The sequence below is a fragment of the Oncorhynchus clarkii genome, chromosome 13 (assembly GCF_045791955.1).
Source record: "Oncorhynchus clarkii lewisi isolate Uvic-CL-2024 chromosome 13, UVic_Ocla_1.0, whole genome shotgun sequence".
Lineage (NCBI taxonomy): Eukaryota > Metazoa > Chordata > Actinopteri > Salmoniformes > Salmonidae > Oncorhynchus > Oncorhynchus clarkii.
In genome coordinates, this window is record NC_092159.1 from 5,752,553 (window position 1) to 5,775,575 (window position 23,023).

General features: G+C 46.4%; 1 protein-coding gene across 1 annotated transcript; it reads left to right on the forward strand.

Moving 5' to 3' along the window:
- The first annotated feature begins 1,434 nt into the window (after positions 1 to 1,434).
- On the forward strand, positions 1,435 to 22,698 carry LOC139424319 (meteorin-like protein). Its single transcript, XM_071176028.1, has 5 exons — positions 1,435 to 2,530; positions 4,936 to 5,182; positions 6,252 to 6,414; positions 11,834 to 11,893; positions 21,565 to 22,698. Exons 1-5 carry the CDS (start codon positions 2,433 to 2,435, stop codon positions 21,891 to 21,893), a joined length of 897 nt encoding a protein of 298 aa, XP_071032129.1. The 5' UTR covers positions 1,435 to 2,432; the 3' UTR covers positions 21,894 to 22,698.
- The last annotated feature ends 325 nt before the right edge of the window (positions 22,699 to 23,023 follow it).

The following is a 23,023-nucleotide window of genomic DNA, read 5'->3' on the forward strand; positions in this document are numbered from 1 at the left end:
CCACAGAACACTGATTCACTAGAGGCTTTATATCTAAATCACCAGGGTTACAACAGAACACTGGACCTCGATTTCAGCTCCAATCAAGAATGTTTTGAAAGTCTACAAAATGTCAAACTTGAAGTTGAGTGTTCAGAACTCCATGTTAATATTTTTTTGTTAGGTTTGTTTCAGTTTATTTTCAAACCCTAAAATTGGCAAATGTTGAAATCCTCAGAGAAAGAGAGAGTGGGTGTGTGTGTGTGTGCCCAACAGAGAAGTGTGCTCACAAGCGGGAAGGAAAGGGGGAGTTGAGAAGGAAGGAGAGAGGGAGGGGGAGGAAGGAATGTGTGTTCCATTATAGAAGGTTCTGTGGACAGCCGAAGCGTTCTCTCTGTCAGGGTGTTTGAGAAGAGCCAGGTGACAGCACGGATAACAGGAGATCTATAGCTCTGAGTGTGTGTGTGTGTGTGTGTGTTTGTGTGTCTGTCTCTCTGTGCGCGCGTGTGTGTCTCTCTGTGCTTGTGTCTCTCTCTCTGTGCGTGTGTGTCTCTCTCTCTGTGCGTGTGTGTCTCTCTCTCTCTCTGTGCAAGTATGTATGCGTCTGTGTGTGTGTACTCCGTGGGCCAGGTCAGGGGTCGTGGTGTGTAACTATTTAAGATGTTGGAGGACTCGGTGGGTCAAAGGTCACATCAGAACAGTCAGTCACTCCTCTTAAAGTAGGACTAGGCTACATTCCCAAATTGCACCCTAGGCAGTGCACTACTTTTGACCAGGGTCTATAGAGATGCTGTTTACTTGTATGCTTTAAACTGCCAAGTGAAGTACAGCCTACAATGTAATACTTCTACATCTGTACTGCTGCTCTTTGGGGGTTTGAGGCTGGGTCTCTGTAAAGCAACAACTGCTGATGTAAAAAAGGGCTTGATAAAATAACTTTGATAGATTGATGAACTACTACTGCTACATTTAGGACTCTGATTACAGCCTTTGAGCAGCTCTAGTCTTCAGGCATCTCTGACTTTAGTTAGTGTGTTTATAGAGTGTTTATAGTGTGCAATGTGTTTATAAGGTAGCCTAGTGGTTAGAGCGTTGGACTAGTAACTGAAAGGTTGCAAGATCAAATCCCTAACTCTATAGAAAGGTAAAAATCTGTCGTTCTGCCCCTAAACAAGGCAGTTCCACTGTTCCCCGGTAGGCTGTCATTGTAAATAAGAATTTGTTCTTAACTGACTTGCCTAGTTAAATAAAGGATAAATAAAATAAAAATGGTGTTATAATTATGTTCAAATGTGTTTATAGCCATAATAGATCACAGACTATATATCTATTATACATGTTAAAAACCTTTCTATAGAGTTAGAGATAATAAAATATAATGTGTGTGTGTGTGTGTGTGTGTGTGTGGAGGTGGTACATGTTGATATTTCTCTAAATGTGTTACATTTCTGAGGCTGTCAGGGGGAGGGAATGTGACAAGTCGGTTACACGGTTGACGTTCTGACTGTTTTCTCACGGGAAAAGCGCCCCAGAACCAAGGGGGCGTTTAGTGTGACTAGCTGTCGGGTCAGAACAGATGTAGAGCACAGGAATCTGCTTCGCTCATTGGTTTCCAGAATATAGACTTCGGGGCCCTCCAATCTAGTCCTATGTCTATTACTAATAGGCTATTTAGTATACAAACAAATAAAGCAAACGCTTCTTACACGTATGAGCTATATTATCTCAAAACAGTTGAATTAAGATACACATTGTAGGCAATTACACATGAGTTTATTGATCTGTATTACTCTAATAATATATCGGTGCAAGTGGTTACTGTTTCTCACCCGCGGGGGCTATGTCAAGGTGTTTTGAATTTGTGCGTGTGCATATTTGTGTGTGAGTGAGTGGATATTTACTGCTCTGCAACACGACGCTGATGTAGGCTATCTTCAGACCTGCGCGTGCTGCCGTACTAATATTTATAAGAGCTATCGGGATGTGGCGCCAAGAACATCCGTGCATGTCCGCGTTAAGACGCACGCACACACACACACACACTGAGCGAGAGACCGAGAAGTTCGTCCGCTCGGGGCGTGGTTTAGAGCGTGTCACTCAAGCGGAGGAGTCAGCTGCTGGCACGAGTCTGGGCGGGGTGACGTGTGCGGAGCTGGATCCCAGGCAGCAGCAGAAGTTCGTTATTAATGTCAGGACTTCCTCCTGTCTGTTAGTCACCAGTCTACTGCCGGAGGCTCCCAACGGTTTTACACGGATATTCCATCCTGTCGAAATGAAACGGAACTTTTACGGTACAAAACAGAACTGTTGATTCTGGTGGACCCGTAACCTTCTTTCCAGAGACCACGATGTGAATAAATAGTCATTTGCAGGATTTATTGGTGGATTTTTGTGGTTACTGAAAGGCGGGACGTGGTCTGACCATACTGGGGCGGAGGAGCGGTTGGTCAACCATGCTGTGGCCAGGCTTAACGCACTGGGTAGCGGCTGTGTTTCTCTGTCGGGTCGCCTCGGCGCAGTACACCAGCGACCAGTGCAGCTGGAGAGGAAGGTACGTTTATTATTGTATGTGTGTTATTCGACAAGTTTGATTAACCCTTATAGGATGTAGACTATAAGCCTACAATCTCTTTTGGTTAAGGAGTGTTGGGTTTAGGCTATGGCAGTGTTGCTATCGAACCAGTATAACAGGCTGATACATTCAGATGTTATGGAAACCCTCGTTTCCTCCCTGCACTTCCAGATGTTGCGCAATAATGTCCTGAACAGCGAGACCACAGCATATTTGCAGGTGCAAACAGGTTGGATAGATTAAGTCTAATGCATTTCATATTTTTTGCAATAAACGGGGGGAAGGGGGGGGGGGGTGAACCACTTGACACCCCCAGCCTCTGTGAGAGTGAGTGAGTGAGGGAGAGAGAGAGAGACGTCCTTCCTTATACAATGAGATTGTGTTTATACATGCGTTATGTAGTTTAGGCCTGATGGATTTGCATAGGGAACGTGTTTGTTTCTCCTGTCCTGTAGCCTATAGCGATGTGAGCTCCAATTGGCGGCGTGCCATAATATTCAAAGAAAACACGATAACATATTTTGAACTGTTCCAGTTCAGTATACCAAATCTCCGTGCGTGCGCCAAAAGGAGAGCTTGGGTTGGGCGCTTGGACCGTGGAGCCGTCAGAGGGAAAAGGAGAGCTTGGGTTGGGCGCTTGGACCGTGGAGCCGTCAGAGGGAAAAGGAGAGCTTGGGTTGGGCGCTTGGACCGTGGAGCCGTCAGAGGAGAAATTATAGGTTTTCAGCGCTACACCTCGTGTCGAGTTCATACCTTACCTTTCACATACTCATAAAACTGTGTTCTAGGCTATTGTATATAGCATGGCACCCTCCAGAAAGTTAGTGCGCAGCCACTCCTGTAATTACAGTCAAATTAACAGGTCCATATGACCTGCCCTTTGATCCGTCGTTTTAAGACGCTGCGTAATAAAAATAACGACTGTGCGACGCTTTCTTGTTGCCGTGCCGCGTTGCGGTTTTCTTTTGAAGACATCAATTTCGAACAAGTTTGTAGTCTTTTACTGATCTTAAAGTGCGCGCATCCCAGATAACCGACCACATCCTCCATCCCCTGCGCTCCGGGTATTGGTCACATCGGGTCACAGTTTATCTCGAGAGAGAGGACTCATGCTGTAATCAAGTTGCTCTTTAAACGACCTCTTAACTAAGTGATAAGGTATCATGCATTGGAACTGTTAAATATGTTGTGTGTTCATGTTTATGACCAACAACATTTCTTCCTCAAACATCAAAATATATCCATAACAAGTTTCCTAACCTATTCTATCCCCCTCTACCCTCTCCACCCTCTCCTCCTCCCTCATCATCATAACCTCTACTCCTCCCTCATCATCATAACCACCCTTTCCCCCATCATCATCATAACCTCTCCTCCTCCCCCATCATCATAACCTCTCCTCCTCCCTCATCATCATAACCTCTCCTCCTCCCTCATCATCATAACCTCTCCTCCCCCATCATCATCATAACCTCTCCTCCTCCCTCATCATCATACCCTCTCCCCCTCCCCATCATCATAACCTCTCCTCCCCCATCATCATAACCTCTCCTCCCCCATCATCATAACCTCTCCCCTCCCTCATCATCATAACCTCTCCTCCCTCATCATCATAACCTCTCCTCCCCCATCATCATAACCACTCCTCCTCCCCCATCATCATAACCTCTCCTCCTCCCCATCATCATCATAACCTCTCCTCCTCCCCATCATCATCATAACCTCTCCTCCTCCCTCATCATCATCATAACCTCTCCTCCTCCCCATCATCATCATAACCTCTCCTCCTCCCTCATCATCATCATAACCTCTCCTCCTCCCCCATCATTATAACCTCTCCTCTTCCCCCCATCATCATAACCTCTCCTCTTCCCCCCATCATCATAACCTCTCCTCCTCCCCCATCATCATCATCAACCTCTCCTCCTCCCCCATCATCATCATCAACCTCTCCTCCTCCCCATCATCATCATCAACCTCTACTCCTCCCCCATAATCATCATATCCTCTCCTCTTCCTCCCCATCATCATAAACTCTCCTCTTCCTCCCCCATCATCATAACCTCTCCCACTCCCCCATCATCATCAAACTCTCCTCCTCCTCCCCCATCATCATAACTCTCCTCCTCCTCCCCCATCATCATAAACTCTCTTCCTCCTCCCTGATCATCATAACCTCTACTCCTCCTCCCCCATCATCATAACCTCTCCTCCTCCTCCCCCATCATCATAACCTCTCCTCCTCCTCCTTCTCCTCCCCTTTACCCTCTCTCCTCCTCCTCCCCTTTACCCTCTCTCCTCCTTCCGCAATACCTTAACTTCTTCTCTACCCTACTGTCCCCCTCTCTCATCCTCCCTCTCTCTCTCCCTCTCTCCTCCCCCAGTGGTCTGACCCATGAGTCTCACTCCCGTGATGTGGAGCAGGTATACCTGCGTTGCTCCCAGGGCAGTCTAGAGTGGCTCTATCCTACTGGGGCCCTCATCGTCAACCTGCGGCCCAACACGGAGCCCACGTCTGGGGCTTCCCCCGGCCTGCACGCCTGCATCAAGCCCCAGACAGACTCCCGCGGATCACACCTCTACCTGGAGAGAGCTGGACAGCTCCGCCTGCTGATGTCTGAGACAGAACAGGTAGATAGATGGTCAGTCAATCAGTCTGTCTGGTGGTCACTCATTCAGCCAGTCAGCATTCGGGCAGTCAGTCGGTCTGTTGGTCAGCATTCGGTCAGTCAATCAGTTGGTCAGTCAGCATTCGGGCAGTCAATCAGTCAATCAGTTGGTCAGTCGGCCGGTCAGTCAGCATTCGGTCAGTCAATCAGTCAATCAGTTGGTCTGTTGGTCAGTCGGTCATTCAGCCAGTCAGCATTCGGGCAGTCAGTCGGTCTGTTGGTCAGCATTCGGTCAGTCAATCAGTTGGTCAGTCAGCATTCGGTCAGTCAATCAGTCGGTCGTTTGGTCAGTCGGCCGGTCAGTCATTCAGCCAGTCAGCATTCGGTCAGTCAATCAGTCGGTCGTTTGGTCAGTCGGCCGGTCAGTCAGCATTCAGTCAGTCAATCAGTCGGTCTTTTGGTCAGTCAGCATTCGGTCAGTCAATCAGTCGGTCAGTCATTCAGTCGGTCAGTCATTCAGTCAGTCAGTCATTCAGTCGGTCAGCCAATCAGTCAATCAGTCGGTCAGTCAATCAGTCATTCAGTCGGTCAGTCATTCAGTCGGTCAGTCATTCAGTCATTCAGTCAGTCATTCAGTCGGTCAGTCATTCAGTCGGTCAGTCACGTTTATTCATAAATCCCTTTTTTACATCAGAAGTAGATATTTCACAGTAACCTGACTGAGAACAGCACAGATATTTCACAGTAACCTGACTGAGAACAGCACAGAGCAGGTTACATAGGCAGAAAACGCATGCTTAAGTGTAACCACTCTAAATATAATTGTTGATATGTTCATAAAGTACTTGTGTGAAAATGATTATCTCAGTGTCATTACACCAGTACATAGATACACCAGTACATAGATACACCAGTACATACATACACCAGTACATACATACACCAGTACATTACACCAGTACATTACACCAGTACATACATACACCAGTACATTACACCAGTACATACATACACCAGTACATTACACCAGTACATTACACCAGTACATACATACACCAGTACATATTTAATCATGTTTGTTATATTTCCAGGCGCATGGCAGGGTGCAGTGTTTCTCCCTGACAGAGGGGGCGCTGTTCATAGAGGCAGTGGGCCAGCAGGACATCAGCAAGAGGATCACAGTGTTTCAGTATGAACTGGTGGCCAGCCACGGACCTGGAGCTCATCTGTACCCACACCTCAACACTGGCACTGGTAAGAGACCAACACACACACACACACACACCTCAACACTGGCACTGGTAAGAGACCAACACACACACACACACACCTGAACACTGGTAAGAGACCAACACACACACACCTGAACACTGGTAAGAGACCAACACACACACACCTGAATACTGGACCTGGTAAGAGACCAACACACACACACCTGAATACTGGACCTGGTAAGAGACCAACACACACACACACACCTGAACACTGGCACTGGTAAGAGACCAACACACACACACCTGAATACTGGCAAGAGACCAACACACACACACCTGAACACTGGCACTGGTAAGAGACCAACACACACACACCTGAACACTGGTAAGAGACCAACACACACACACCTGAATACTGGACCTGGTAAGAGACCAACACACACACACCTGAATACTGGACCTGGTAAGAGACCAACACACACACACACACCTGAACACTGGCACTGGTAAGAGACCAACACACACACACCTGAATACTGGTAAGAGACCAACACACACACACCTGAATACTGGACCTGGTAAGAGACCAACACACACACACCTGAATACTGGCAAGAGACCAACACACACACACCTGAACACTGGCACTGGTAAGAGACCAACACACACACACCTGAATACTGGCAAGAGACCAACACACACACACCTGAACACTGGCACTGGTAAGAGACCAACACACACACACCTGAATACTGGCAAGAGACCAACACACACACACCTGAACACTGGCACTGGTAAGAGACCAACACACACACACCTGAACACTGGTAAGAGACCAACACACACATTTCATGGTAGAACCCAGGCGATAGAACCCGTTCCCCAGATCAAGGGCTGTACAAAGTAACATGACAGATGGACAGAGTCAGTGACAGAGTCCAGAGAGAGGAGGAAGAATGAACCACTGGTTCAACTGACCCCTAGACACATTAAATAGGCCTTGTGTTAGCTGAAGAAGGGGAGGCCGAGGTAGAAATGGGGGGGGGGGGGGGGGGGGGGCAGGAGATGACAGGAGTTAAACAGGGTGACTGTCTGTCTAGCCTAATAAAGCAGTCTAGCCAAGACCCACACATCCACAGCCCTGCTGTCACTCAAGAGACAGACCGGACCAGACCAGAGACCCCCCTCCCTCTCTTACTGCTGTCCTCTATCCCCCTCTCCTCTCACCCGTCTCCCTCCTCTCTCTCCCATCTCCCTACCTCCTCTCTCTCCATCTCCCTCCCTCCTCTCTCTCCCATCTCCATCCCTCCTCTCTCTCTCGTCTCCCTCCCTCCTCTCTCTCTCGTCTCCCTCCCTCCTCTCTCTCTCGTCTCCCTCTCTGACATAAAAAAACAAGCAGGCTAATCAACAGGTCACACTGGGGTCAAGCCCAGGGGTCAGCCAATCATCATCCAGCTGTCAGTCAGTGGTGTCTGCTGCAAGACAGGGAGAGGATATGATTGGTCAGATGGAGAATGGAGGGAGGGAGAGTGGGAGGGAGGGAGAGCGGGAGAGAGAGAAAGGTTTGTATCTGCCTAGTACAGGTATGGAGGGAGGGAGAAAGAGAGAGAGAGAGATATATGTTTTGTATCTGCCTAATACAGGTAAAGAGAGAGATATGTTTTGTATCTGCCTAGTACAGGTAAAGAGAGAGATATGTTTTGTATCTGCCTAGTACAGGTATAGAGGGAGGGAGAAAGAGAGAGAGAGAGATATGTTTTATCTGCCTAGTTCAGGTATGGAGGGAGAGAGAGAGATGTTTTATATCTGCCTAGTTCAGGTATGTGTGAGCCATTAAACCATTGACAGACAAAGAGAAAGACTGTGTGTTTAATAGTTGTTTTACTGGCAGACAGGGTCAAAGGTTACCACCCTGACTACCCTCTCCCACCTGTTGTTACACACACACACACACACACACACACACACACGAAAATCCTTAATCTTGTACCCTCCCCCCATACCATCCATCTCATCCCTCCCTCTCTTCCTCCTCATTCCTCCCTCCTCACCCCTCCCTCTCTCCCTTCTCACCCCTCCCTCCTCTCCTCTCCCTCTCTCCATCCTCATCCCTCCCTCTCTCCATCCTCATCCCTCCCTCTCTCCCTCCTCATCCCTCCCTCCTCATCCCTCCCTCTCTCCCTCCTCCTCTCTCCCTCCTCATCCCTCTCTCCCTCTCTCCCTCCTCATCCCTCTCTCCCTCCTCATTCTTCCCTCATTCCTCTCTCTCTTCCTCCTCATCCCTCATTCCTCCCCCTCTCTCGCCTCACCCCTCCCTCTCTACCCCAAATAGAGCTAGGGGGAACAACAAGGGGGTGAGAGAACCAGACTTCCCCCTCTCACACCTCCTCTCCCCTCTCTCAGGAAGTGAGGGATGGATGGGGGAGGGAAAGAGGGAGGAGAATATTAGTGGAGAGATACAGGACTAACTGACTCACACGCTCAGTCTTCTTTATATCTGATGCTAGTGTTGTACACGATCGGTCAATCGTTTTAGAACACCTACTAATTCAAGGGTTTTCCTTTATTTGTACTATTCTCTATATGGAATCATGTAGTAACCAAAAAAGTGTTAAACAAATCAAAATATATTTGAGATTCTTAAAATAGCCACCCTTTGCCTTGATGACAGCTTTGCACACTCTTGGCATTCTCTCAATCCGCTTCATGAGTTAGTCACCTCAAATGCATTAAATTAACAGGTGTGCCTTCTTAAAAGATCATTTCTCTCCTTCTTAAAGTATTTCAGAAGGAAACGTTGAGTTGTGACAGGGGGGGGGGGGGGGTAGGGTATACAGAAAATAGCCCTATTTGGTAAAAGACCAATTTCATATTATGGCAAGAACATCTCAAATAAGCAAAGAGAAACAACAGTCCATCATTACGTTAAGACATGAAGGTCAGTCAATACGGACAATATCTAGAACTTTTAACATTTCTTCAAGTGCAGTCTCAAAAACCATCAAGCGCTATGATGAAACTGTCTCTCATGAGGACAGCCACAGGAAAGGAAGACCCAGAGTTACCTCTGCTGCAGAGGATCAGTTCATTACAGTTAACTGTCTCTCATGAGGACTGCCACAGGAAAGGGAAACCCAGAGTTACCTCTGCTGCAGAGGATCAGTTCATTAGAGTTACCTCTGCTGCAGAGGATCAGTTCATTAGAGTTACCTCTGCTGCAGAGGATCAGTTCATTAGAATTACCTCTGCTGCAGAGGATCAGTTCATTACAGTTACCAGTATCAGAAATTACAGCCCAAATAAATGCTTCACAGAGTTCAAGTAACAGACACATCTCACCCTCAACTGTTCAGAGGAGACTGTGTGAATCAGACCTTCATGGTTGAATTGCTGCAAAGAAACCACTACTAATGGGCACCAATAAGAAGAAGAGACTTGCTTTGGCCAAGAAACACGAGCAATGGATGTTAGACTGGTGTAAATGTGTCCTTTGGTCTAGAGTCTAAATTGGAGATTTTTGGTTCCAACCGCCGTGTCTTTGTGAGGATTATCTCTGTTTGTGTATTTCACACCGTAAAGCATGGAGGAGGAGGTGTTATGGTGTGGGTGTATGGATTATCTCCGTTTGTGTATTTCACACCGTAAAGCATGGACAGGAGGTGTTATGGTGTGGGTGTATGGATTATCTCTGTTTGTGTATTTCACACCGTAAAGCATGGAGGAGGAGGTGTTATGGTGTGGGTGTATGGATTATCTCCGTTTGTATATTTCACACCGTAAAGCATGGAGGAGGAGGTGTTATGGTGTGGGGGAATATTGCTGGTGACATTGTCTGAGATTCATTTAGAATTCAAGGCACACTTAACCACCATGACTACCACAGCATTCTGCAGCCATACTCCATCCCATCTGGTTTGGGCTTAGTGGGACTATCATTTGTTTTCAACAGGTCAATGACCCGACAAACCTCCAGGCTATTTCATAGTTTTGACCCAACACACCTCCAGGCTATTTCATAGCTTTGACCAAACACACCTCCAGGCTATTTCATAGTTTTGACCCAACACACCTCCAGGCTATTTCATAGTTTTGACCCAACACACCTCCAGGCTATTTCATAGTTTTGACCCAACACACCTCCAGGCTATTTCATAGTTTTGACCCAACACACCTCCAGGCTATTTCATAGTTTTGACCCAACACATCTCCAGGCTATTTCATAGTTTTGACCCAACACACCTCCAGGCTATTTCATAGATTTGACCCAACACATCTCCAGGCTATTTCATAGATTTGACCCAACACATCTCCAGGCTATTTCATAGATTTGATGTCTCCACTATTATTCTACTATGTATAAAATAGTAAAAATCAAGACAAACCTTTGAATGAGTAGGTGTTCTAAATCTTTTGACCGGTGGTGTATGGTGGGGTGTGGTGGTGTATGGTGGGGTGTGGTGGTGTATGGTATGGTGGGGTGTGGTGGTGTATGGTGGGGTGTGGTGGTGTGTGGTGGTGTATGGTGGGGTGTGGTGGTGTATGGTGGGGTGTGGTGGGGTGTGGTGGTGTATGGTGGGGTGTGTATGGTGGGGTGTGGTGGTGTATGGTGGGGTGTGTATGGTGGGGTGTGGTGGTGTATGGTGGGGTGTGGTGGTATATGGTGGGGGTGTGGTGGTGTATGGTGGGGTGTGGTGGTGGTGTATGGTGGGGTGTGGTGGTGTATGGTGGGGTGTGGTGGTGGTGTATGGTGGGGTGTGGTGGTGTATGGTGGGGTGTGGTGGTGGTGTATGGTGGGGTGTGGTGGTGTATGGTGGGGGTGTGGTGGTGTATGGTGGGGGTGTGGTGGTGTATGGTGGGGGTGTGGTGGTGTATGTTGGGGTTTGGTGGTGTATGGTGGGGTGTGGTGGTGTATGGTGGGGTGTGTATGGTGGGGTGTGGTGGTGTATGGTGGGGTGTGGTGGGGTGTGGTGGTGTATGGTGGGGTGTGGTGGTGTATGGTGGGGTGTGGTGGTGGTGTATGGTGGGGTGTGTATGGTGGGGTGTGGTGGTGTATGGTGGGGTGTGGTGGTATATGGTGGGGTGTGGTGGTGGTGTATGGTGGGGTGTGGTGGTGTATGGTGGGGTGTGGTGTATGGTGTGGTGGTGTATGGTGGGGTGTGGTGGTGTATGGTGGGGTGTGATGTATGGTGGGGTGTGGTGGTGTATGGTGGGGTGTGGTGGTGTATGGTGGGGTGTGGTGTATGGTGTGGTGGTGTATGGTGGGGTGTGGTGGTGTATGGTGGGGTGTGGTGGTGTATGGTGGGGTGTGGTGTATGGTGTGGTGGTGTATGGTGGGGTGTGGTGGTGTATGGTGGGGTGTGGTGGTGTATGGTGGTGTGTGTGGTGGTAGTGGTGGGGTGTGGTAGTGTACGGTGGGGTGTGGTGGTGTATGTGTCTCATGTCTCATGTCTCTCTCTCAGCCTCCTGTACACCCTGCACAGATGACCAGATCCTGATGGCGGTATGCACCAGCGACTTTGGTAAGCACACACACACAGGTTACGCACAACACCACAACACACACACACACACAGGTACGCACAACACCACAACACACACAGGTTACGCACAACACACACACACACACAGGTACGCACAACACACACACAGGTTACGCACAACAACACAACACAAACACACACAGGTTACGCACAACAACACAACACAAACACACACAGGTTACGCACAACAACACAACACAAACACACACAGGTTACGCACAACAACACAACACAAACACACACAGGTTACGCACAACACACACACACACACACACAGGTACGCACAACACCACAACACACATACACACAGAACAATGGCCATCACCATCATTAAGTTTGCTGGCGACACAACGGTGGTCGGCCTGATCACCAACTACGATGAGACAGCCAATAAGGGAGGATGTCAGCGCTCCACATCACTGAGGAATTAATATGGTACACACATAAACACAAACACACACACACCACGCCTTCCCGCTCAGGAGGCTTGTGCCCTCAGATCCTCAAAATGTTCTACAGCTGCACCATTGAGAGCATCTTGACTGGTTGCATCTCCGCTTGGTACGGCAACTGCTTGGCATTCGACCTCAAGGCGCTACCGAGGGTAGTGGTATGGTGCAGTACCTCACTGGGGCCGAATTCCCTGCCATCCAGGACCTCTATACCAGGCGGTGTCAGAGGAAGGCCCTAAAAATGGTCAAAGACTCCAGGTGTCCAAGACATAGACTGTTCTCTCTGCTACCGCACGGCAAGCTGTACCGATGCACAAAGTCATAGACTGTTCTCTCTGCTACCGCACGGCAAGCTGTACCGATGCCCCAAGACATAGACTGTTCTCTCTGCTACCGCACGGCAAGCTGTACCGATGCACCAAGTCATAGACTGTTCTCTCTGCTACCGCACGGCAGGCTGTACCGATGCCCCAAGACGTAGACTGTTCTCTCTGCTACCGCACAGAAAGCTGTACCGATGCCCCAAGACGTAGACTGTTCTCTCTGCTACCGCACGGCAAGCTGTACCGATGCACCAAGTCATAGACTGTTCTCTCTGCTACCACACGGCAAGCTGTACCGATGCACCAAGTCATAGACTGTTCTCTCTGCTACCACACGGCAAGCTGTACCGATGCCCCAAGACGTAGACTGTTCTCTCTGCTACCACACGGCAAGCTGTACCGATGCCCCAAATCATAGACTGTTCTCTCTGCTACCGCACGGCAAGCTGTACCAATGCCCCAAGTCATAGACTGTTCTCTCTGCTACCGCACGGCAAGTTGTACCGATGCCCCAAGTCATAGACTGTTCTCTCTGCTACCGCACGGCAAGCTGTACCGATGCCCCAAGTCATAGACTGTTCTCTCTGCTACCCCACGGCAAGTTGTACCGATGCCCCAAGTCATAGACTGTTCTCTCTGCTACCCCACAGCAAGTTGTACCGAAGCACCAAGTCTGGAACCAACAGGACCCTGCTTCTACCCCCAAGTCTGGAACCAACAGGACCCTGCTTCTACCCCCAAGTCTGGAACCAACAGGACCCTGCTTCTACCCCCAAGTCTGGAACCAACAGGACCCTGCTTCTACCCCCAAGTCTGGAACCAACAGGACCCTGCTTCTACCCCCAAGTCTGGAACCAACAGGACCCTGCTTCTACCCCCAAGTCTGGAACCAACAGGACCCTGCTTCTACCCCCAAGTCTGGAACCAACAGGACCCTGCTTCTACCCCCAAGCCATAAGACTGAACAAGACCGCTGAATAGTTAACCAATAACTCTCTGGACTATCTGCATTGAACCCCATTACACTCTACACTCATCACATACACTGCTGCTACTGTTTATTACCTATCCTGTTCCCTAGTCACTTTACCTCTACCTATATGTACATATCTACCTCCATTACCTCGTACCCCTGCACATTGACTCAGTACTGATACCATGTGTGTATAGCCAAGTTATCATAGACTCAGTACTGGTACCCTGTGTGTATAGTCATGTTATCATAGACTCAGTACTGGTACCCTGTGTGTATAGTCATGTTATCATAGACTCAGTACTGGTACCCTGTGTGTATAGTCATGTTATCATAGACTCAGTACTGGTACCCTGTGTGTATAGTCATGTTATCATAGACTCAGTACTGGTACCCTGTGTGTATAGTCATGTTATCATAGACTCAGTACTGGTACCCTGTGTGTATAGTCATGTTATCATAGACTCAGTACTGGTACCCTGTGTGTATAGTCATGTTATCATAGACTCAGTACTGGTACCCTGTGTGTATAGTCATGTTATCATAGACTCAGTACTGGTACCCTGTGTGTATAGTCATGTTATCATAGACTCAGTACTGGTACCCTGTGTGTATAGTCATGTTATCATAGACTCAGTACTGGTACCCTGTGTGTATAGTCATGTTATCATAGACTCAGTACTGGTACCCTGTGTGTATAGTCATGTTATCATAGACTCAGTACTGGTACCCTGTGTGTATAGTCATGTTATCATAGACTCAGTACTGGTACCCTGTGTGTATAGTCATGTTATCATAGACTCAGTACTGGTACCCTGTGTGTATAGTCATGTTATCATAGACTCAGTACTGGTACCCTGTGTGTATAGTCATGTTATCATAGACTCAGTACTGGTACCCTGTGTGTATAGTCATGTTATCATAGACTCAGTACTGGTACCCTGTGTGTATAGTCATGTTATCATAGACTCAGTACTGGTACCCTGTGTGTATAGTCATGTTATCATAGACTCAGTACTGGTACCCTGTGTGTATAGTCATGTTATCATAGACTCAGTACTGGTACCCTGTGTGTATAGTCATGTTATCATAGACTCAGTACTGGTACCCTGTGTGTATAGTCATGTTATCATAGACTCAGTACTGGTACCCTGTGTGTATAGTCATGTTATCATAGACTCAGTACTGGTACCCTGTGTGTATAGTCATGTTATCATAGACTCAGTACTGGTACCCTGTGTGTATAGTCATGTTATCATAGACTCAGTACTGGTACCCTGTGTGTATAGTCATGTTATCATAGACTCAGTACTGGTACCCTGTGTGTATAGTCATGTTATCATAGACTCAGTACTGGTACCCTGTGTGTATAGTCATGTTATCATAGACTCAGTACTGGTACCCTGTGTGTATAGTCATGTTATCATAGACTCAGTACTGGTACCCTGTGTGTATAGTCATGTTATCATAGACTCAGTACTGGTACCCTGTGTGTATAGTCATGTTATCATAGACTCAGTACTGGTACCCTGTGTGTATAGTCATGTTATCATAGACTCAGTACTGGTACCCTGTGTGTATAGTCATGTTATCATAGACTCAGTACTGGTACCCTGTGTGTATAGTCATGTTATCATAGACTCAGTACTGGTACCCTGTGTGTATAGTCATGTTATCATAGACTCAGTACTGGTACCCTGTGTGTATAGTCATGTTATCATAGACTCAGTACTGGTACCCTGTGTGTATAGTCATGTTATCATAGACTCAGTACTGGTACCCTGTGTGTATAGTCATGTTATCATAGACTCAGTACTGGTACCCTGTGTGTATAGTCATGTTATCATAGACTCAGTACTGGTACCCTGTGTGTATAGTCATGTTATCATAGACTCAGTACTGGTACCCTGTGTGTATAGTCATGTTATCATAGACTCAGTACTGGTACCCTGTGTGTATAGTCATGTTATCATAGACTCAGTACTGGTACCCTGTGTGTATAGTCATGTTATCATAGACTCAGTACTGGTACCCTGTGTGTATAGTCATGTTATCATAGACTCAGTACTGGTACCCTGTGTGTATAGTCATGTTATCATAGACTCAGTACTGGTACCCTGTGTGTATAGTCATGTTATCATAGACTCAGTACTGGTACCCTGTGTGTATAGTCATGTTATCATAGACTCAGTACTGGTACCCTGTGTGTATAGTCATGTTATCATAGACTCAGTACTGGTACCCTGTGTGTATAGTCATGTTATCATAGACTCAGTACTGGTACCCTGTGTGTATAGTCATGTTATCATAGACTCAGTACTGGTACCCTGTGTGTATAGTCATGTTATCATAGACTCAGTACTGGTACCCTGTGTGTATAGTCATGTTATCATAGACTCAGTACTGGTACCCTGTGTGTATAGTCATGTTATCATAGACTCAGTACTGGTACCCTGTGTGTATAGTCATGTTATCATAGACTCAGTACTGGTACCCTGTGTGTATAGTCATGTTATCATAGACTCAGTACTGGTACCCTGTGTGTATAGTCATGTTATCATAGACTCAGTACTGGTACCCTGTGTGTATAGTCATGTTATCATAGACTCAGTACTGGTACCCTGTGTGTATAGTCATGTTATCATAGACTCAGTACTGGTACCCTGTGTGTATAGTCATGTTATCATAGACTCAGTACTGGTACCCTGTGTGTATAGTCATGTTATCATAGACTCAGTACTGGTACCCTGTGTGTATAGTCATGTTATCATAGACTCAGTACTGGTACCCTGTGTGTATAGTCATGTTATCATAGACTCAGTACTGGTACCCTGTGTGTATAGTCATGTTATCATAGACTCAGTACTGGTACCCTGTGTGTATAGTCATGTTATCATAGACTCAGTACTGGTACCCTGTGTGTATAGTCATGTTATCATAGACTCAGTACTGGTACCCTGTGTGTATAGTCATGTTATCATAGACAGTACTGGTACCCTGTGTGTATAGTCATGTTATCATAGACTCAGTACTGGTACCCTGTGTGTATAGTCATGTTATCATAGACTCAGTACTGGTACCCTGTGTGTATAGTCATGTTATCATAGACTCAGTACTGGTACCCTGTGTGTATAGTCATGTTATCATAGACTCAGTACTGGTACCCTGTGTGTATAGTCATGTTATCATAGACTCAGTACTGGTACCCTGTGTGTATAGTCATGTTATCATAGACTCAGTACTGGTACCCTGTGTGTATAGTCATGTTATCATAGACTCAGTACTGGTACCCTGTGTGTATAGTCATGTTATCATAGACTCAGTACTGGTACCCTGTGTGTATAGTCATGTTATCATAGACTCAGTACTGGTACCCTGTGTGTATAGTCATGTTATCATAGACTCAGTACTGGTACCCTGTGTGTATAGTCATGTTATCATAGACTCAGTACTGGTACCCTGTGTGTATAGTCATGTTATCATAGACTCAGTACTGGTACCCTGTGTGTATAGTCATGTTATCATAGACTCAGTACTGGTACCCTGTGTGTATAGTCATGTTATCATAGACTCAGTACTGGTACCCTGTGTGTATAGTCATGTTATCATAGACTCAGTACTGGTACCCTGTGTGTATAGTCATGTTATCATAGACTCAGTACTGGTACCCTGTGTGTATAGTCATGTTATCATAGACTCAGTACTGGTACCCTGTGTGTATAGTCATGTTATCATAGACTCAGTACTGGTACCCTGTGTGTATAGTCATGTTATCATAGACTCAGTACTGGTACCCTGTGTGTATAGTCATGTTATCATAGACTCAGTACTGGTACCCTGTGTGTATAGTCATGTTATCATAGACTCAGTACTGGTACCCTGTGTGTATAGTCATGTTATCATAGACTCAGTACTGGTACCCTGTGTGTATAGTCATGTTATCATAGACTCAGTACTGGTACCCTGTGTGTATAGTCATGTTATCATAGACTCAGTACTGGTACCCTGTGTGTATAGTCATGTTATCATAGACTCAGTACTGGTACCCTGTGTGTATAGTCATGTTATCATAGACTCAGTACTGGTACCCTGTGTGTATAGTCATGTTATCATAGACTCAGTACTGGTACCCTGTGTGTATAGTCATGTTATCATAGACTCAGTACTGGTACCCTGTGTGTATAGTCATGTTATCATAGACTCAGTACTGGTACCCTGTGTGTATAGTCATGTTATCATAGACTCAGTACTGGTACCCTGTGTGTATAGTCATGTTATCATAGACTCAGTACTGGTACCCTGTGTGTATAGTCATGTTATCATAGACTCAGTACTGGTACCCTGTGTGTATAGTCATGTTATCATAGACTCAGTACTGGTACCCTGTGTGTATAGTCATGTTATCATAGACTCAGTACTGGTACCCTGTGTGTATAGTCATGTTATCATAGACTCAGTACTGGTACCCTGTGTGTATAGTCATGTTATCATAGACTCAGTACTGGTACCCTGTGTGTATAGTCATGTTATCATAGACTCAGTACTGGTACCCTGTGTGTATAGTCATGTTATCATAGACTCAGTACTGGTACCCTGTGTGTATAGTCATGTTATCATAGACTCAGTACTGGTACCCTGTGTGTATAGTCATGTTATCATAGACTCAGTACTGGTACCCTGTGTGTATAGTCATGTTATCATAGACTCAGTACTGGTACCCTGTGTGTATAGTCATGTTATCATAGACTCAGTACTGGTACCCTGTGTGTATAGTCATGTTATCATAGACTCAGTACTGGTACCCTGTGTGTATAGTCATGTTATCATAGACTCAGTACTGGTACCCTGTGTGTATAGTCATGTTATCATAGACTCAGTACTGGTACCCTGTGTGTATAGTCATGTTATCATAGACTCAGTACTGGTACCCTGTGTGTATAGTCATGTTATCATAGACTCAGTACTGGTACCCTGTGTGTATAGTCATGTTATCATAGACTCAGTACTGGTACCCTGTGTGTATAGTCATGTTATCATAGACTCAGTACTGGTACCCTGTGTGTATAGTCATGTTATCATAGACTCAGTACTGGTACCCTGTGTGTATAGTCATGTTATCATAGACTCAGTACTGGTACCCTGTGTGTATAGTCATGTTATCATAGACTCAGTACTGGTACCCTGTGTGTATAGTCATGTTATCATAGACTCAGTACTGGTACCCTGTGTGTATAGTCATGTTATCATAGACTCAGTACTGGTACCCTGTGTGTATAGTCATGTTATCATAGACTCAGTACTGGTACCCTGTGTGTATAGTCATGTTATCATAGACTCAGTACTGGTACCCTGTGTGTATAGTCATGTTATCATAGACTCAGTACTGGTACCCTGTGTGTATAGTCATGTTATCATAGACTCAGTACTGGTACCCTGTGTGTATAGTCATGTTATCATAGACTCAGTACTGGTACCCTGTGTGTATAGTCATGTTATCATAGACTCAGTACTGGTACCCTGTGTGTATAGTCATGTTATCATAGACTCAGTACTGGTACCCTGTGTGTATAGTCATGTTATCATAGACTCAGTACTGGTACCCTGTGTGTATAGTCATGTTATCATAGACTCAGTACTGGTACCCTGTGTGTATAGTCATGTTATCATAGACTCAGTACTGGTACCCTGTGTGTATAGTCATGTTATCATAGACTCAGTACTGGTACCCTGTGTGTATAGTCATGTTATCATAGACTCAGTACTGGTACCCTGTGTGTATAGTCATGTTATCATAGACTCAGTACTGGTACCCTGTGTGTATAGTCATGTTATCATAGACTCAGTACTGGTACCCTGTGTGTATAGTCATGTTATCATAGACTCAGTACTGGTACCCTGTGTGTATAGTCATGTTATCATAGACTCAGTACTGGTACCCTGTGTGTATAGTCATGTTATCATAGACTCAGTACTGGTACCCTGTGTGTATAGTCATGTTATCATAGACTCAGTACTGGTACCCTGTGTGTATAGTCATGTTATCATAGACTCAGTACTGGTACCCTGTGTGTATAGTCATGTTATCATAGACTCAGTACTGGTACCCTGTGTGTATAGTCATGTTATCATAGACTCAGTACTGGTACCCTGTGTGTATAGTCATGTTATCATAGACTCAGTACTGGTACCCTGTGTGTATAGTCATGTTATCATAGACTCAGTACTGGTACCCTGTGTGTATAGTCATGTTATCATAGACTCAGTACTGGTACCCTGTGTGTATAGTCATGTTATCATAGACTCAGTACTGGTACCCTGTGTGTATAGTCATGTTATCATAGACTCAGTACTGGTACCCTGTGTGTATAGTCATGTTATCATAGACTCAGTACTGGTACCCTGTGTGTATAGTCATGTTATCATAGACTCAGTACTGGTACCCTGTGTGTATAGTCATGTTATCATAGACTCAGTACTGGTACCCTGTGTGTATAGTCATGTTATCATAGACTCAGTACTGGTACCCTGTGTGTATAGTCATGTTATCATAGACTCAATACTGGTACCCTGTGTGTATAGTCATGTTATCATAGACTCAGTACTGGTACCCTGTGTGTATAGTCATGTTATCATAGACTCAGTACTGGTACCCTGTGTGTATAGTCATGTTATCATAGACTCAGTACTGGTACCCTGTGTGTATAGTCATGTTATCATAGACTCAGTACTGATACCCTGTGTGTATAGTCATGTTATCATAGACTCAGTACTGGTACCCTGTGTGTATAGTCATGTTATCATAGACTCAGTACTGGTACCCTGTGTGTATAGTCATGTTATCATAGACTCAGTACTGGTACCCTGTGTGTATAGTCATGTTATCATAGACTCAGTACTGGTACCCTGTGTGTATAGTCATGTTATCATAGACTCAGTACTGGTACCCTGTGTGTATAGTCATGTTATCATAGACTCAGTACTGGTACCCTGTGTGTATAGTCATGTTATCATAGACTCAGTACTGGTACCCTGTGTGTATAGTCATGTTACTCGTGTTATTTTTCTATTACATTAAAATGTTTCTCTCTGCATTGTTGTTAAGGGCCCGTCAGTCAGCATTTCACTGTTAGTCTCCACCTGTTGTTTCCCAAGCATGTGACAAATGGTATTTGATTTCATTTAGAACACAGCCACAAACAGCACCAGCTGTAAAGGACATGAACAATCCTTTTCATCACTCTCTCTCTCCCCTCTCCTCCCCATATCTCTCTCCTCACCATATCTCTCTCCTCCCCATATCTCTCTCCCCCCTCTCCTCCCCAAATCTCTCTCCTCCCTCTCCCCCCTCTCCTCACCATATATCTCTCCTCCCCATATCTCTCTCCTCCCTCTCCTCCCCATATCTCTCTCCTCCCCATATCTCTCTCCTCATTCTCCTCCCCATATATCTCTCTCCTCCCTCTCCTCCCCATATATCTCTCTCCTCCCTCTCCTCCCCATATATCTCTCTCCTCCCCATATATCTCTCTCCTCCCTCTCCTCCCCATATCTCTCTCCTCCCTCTCCTCCCCATATCTCTCTCATCCCTCTCCTCCCCATATATCTCTCTCCTCCCTCTCCTCCCCACATATCTCTCTCCTCCCTCTCCTCCCCATATATCTCTCTCCTCCCTCTCCTCCCCATATCTCTCTCCTCCCTATATCTCTCTCCTCCTTCTCCTCCCCATATCTCTCTCCTCCTTCTCCTCCCCATATCTCTCTCCTCCCTATCTCCCCCCCATATCTCTCTCCTCCTTCTCCTCCCCATATCTCTCTCTCCTCCCTCTCTCCTCCCCATATCTCTCTCTCCTCCCCATATCTCTCTCTCCTCCCCATATCTCTCTCCCTCCCTCTTTCTCTCCAGCGGGTCGTGGCAGTATCCGTGGCGTTGACATGCCCTCGTCATCAGACCACTCCTCCGTTGCCGTGACGCTAAGCCGCCTGTTCCATCAGAAGAGCGGAGTGTTCTCTCTGGACGGAGCCAGAGGAAAGGGGTGGTCCGGACGTCTGAACACGCCCCTGCGGTGCCGGCTGCAGCCGAGGGAGAAGGGGGAGTTCCTGTTCACGGGGGCAGTGAGGTTCGGAGAGGCGTGGCTTGGCTGCTCCCCGCACTACCGCCACTTTCTGAAGCTCTACAGGACCGCCCTGGAGACAGGAAGTAACCCCTGTCACATGGACATGGACACAGACTGAGGCACGCCCGTTCCGCCCAGGAGACAACCAATCAGGGAACAGGATTGGGAAACAAACTCAGCGAATCAGGGACACAGAGAGAGAGGGCTGGGTCGCTGGCTGGACTGACAGGGCCCTGATCCAATCAGAGGAGTGAAGTCGTAAAGGGGCGGAATCTTTGATATGACTGAGAGGTGGTTGGACGTGGTCCCAAGCCCTGCTCACCGATTGGCTGAAGCTCTTACAGTTGCCTAGCAGCAAGGATAGTTGGCCTGTGTCTGAACAGTTCTAAAGCCATCTGTCGTCATAGAATGTCTTAAGACGCTGGTGTGTGTGTGTGTCTGTGTGTGTGTCTGTGTGTGTGTCTGTCTGTCTGTGTGTGTGTGTATAGTGTGTGTGTATAGTGTGTGTGTGTCTGTGTGTTTGTGCGCGTGTGTTGGAAATAGATGTAAATATGATCATTGTTGTAATGAAAGTTTGTTTCGTGAAAAGCTTTATGTTTACAGTTTAGAGGTTGTCTTCTGACAGAAGTGTATAGTGGGTTCCTGCACAGCGTGTGTGTCTTAGCGTGTTTGTGTGTGTCTTAGCATGCTCTTGTGTGTCTTAGCGTGTTTGTGTGTGCGCGCTAGTGAGTGTGTGAACGTGTATGTACTATCCTGTGAATGTGTGTGTGCGCTAGCGTGTGTGGTTCTGCACTAGCTTGTGTGAAGGTGTGTCTGTGAAGGTGTGTGTGTGAAGGTGTGTGTGTGAAGGTGTGTGTGCGACTGTGTTAAAGTACAATAGCACTCTGGCTCTCTGTTCTAGGGAATAAACTATCTTCCTGGAACAAGTCTTTATTTTACTGTGTCTAGATGTGTCTGTGTCTAGATGTGTCTGTGTCTAGATGTGTCTGTGTCTAGATGTGTCTGTGTCTAGATGTGTCTGTGTCTAGATGTGTCTGTGTCTAGATGTGTCTGTGTCTAGATGTGTCTGTGTCTAGATGTGTCTGTCACATTGGATTTCTCTACAGTGTTTATAAGGTACTGTTTTGAAGTATCCTCATTTGTGTGTGGGTGGGGGCGTTTGCATGTGTGTGTGTGGGCGTGTGTGTACTAGCACAGTAAAGGGAGAGAGTGTGTGTGTGTGTGTGTATTATCACAGTAAAGGGAGAG

Coding starts and splice junctions, on each gene's coding strand:
- LOC139424319 (XM_071176028.1), top strand. CDS start 2,433: ATGCTGTGGCCAGGCTTAACGCACTGGGTAGCGGCTGTGTTTCTCTGT. Junction 2,531..4,935: donor CAGTGCAGCTGGAGAGGAAG/GTACGTTTATTA, acceptor CTCCTCCCCCAG/TGGTCTGACCCATGAGTCTC. Junction 5,183..6,251: donor TGATGTCTGAGACAGAACAG/GTAGATAGATGG, acceptor TTATATTTCCAG/GCGCATGGCAGGGTGCAGTG.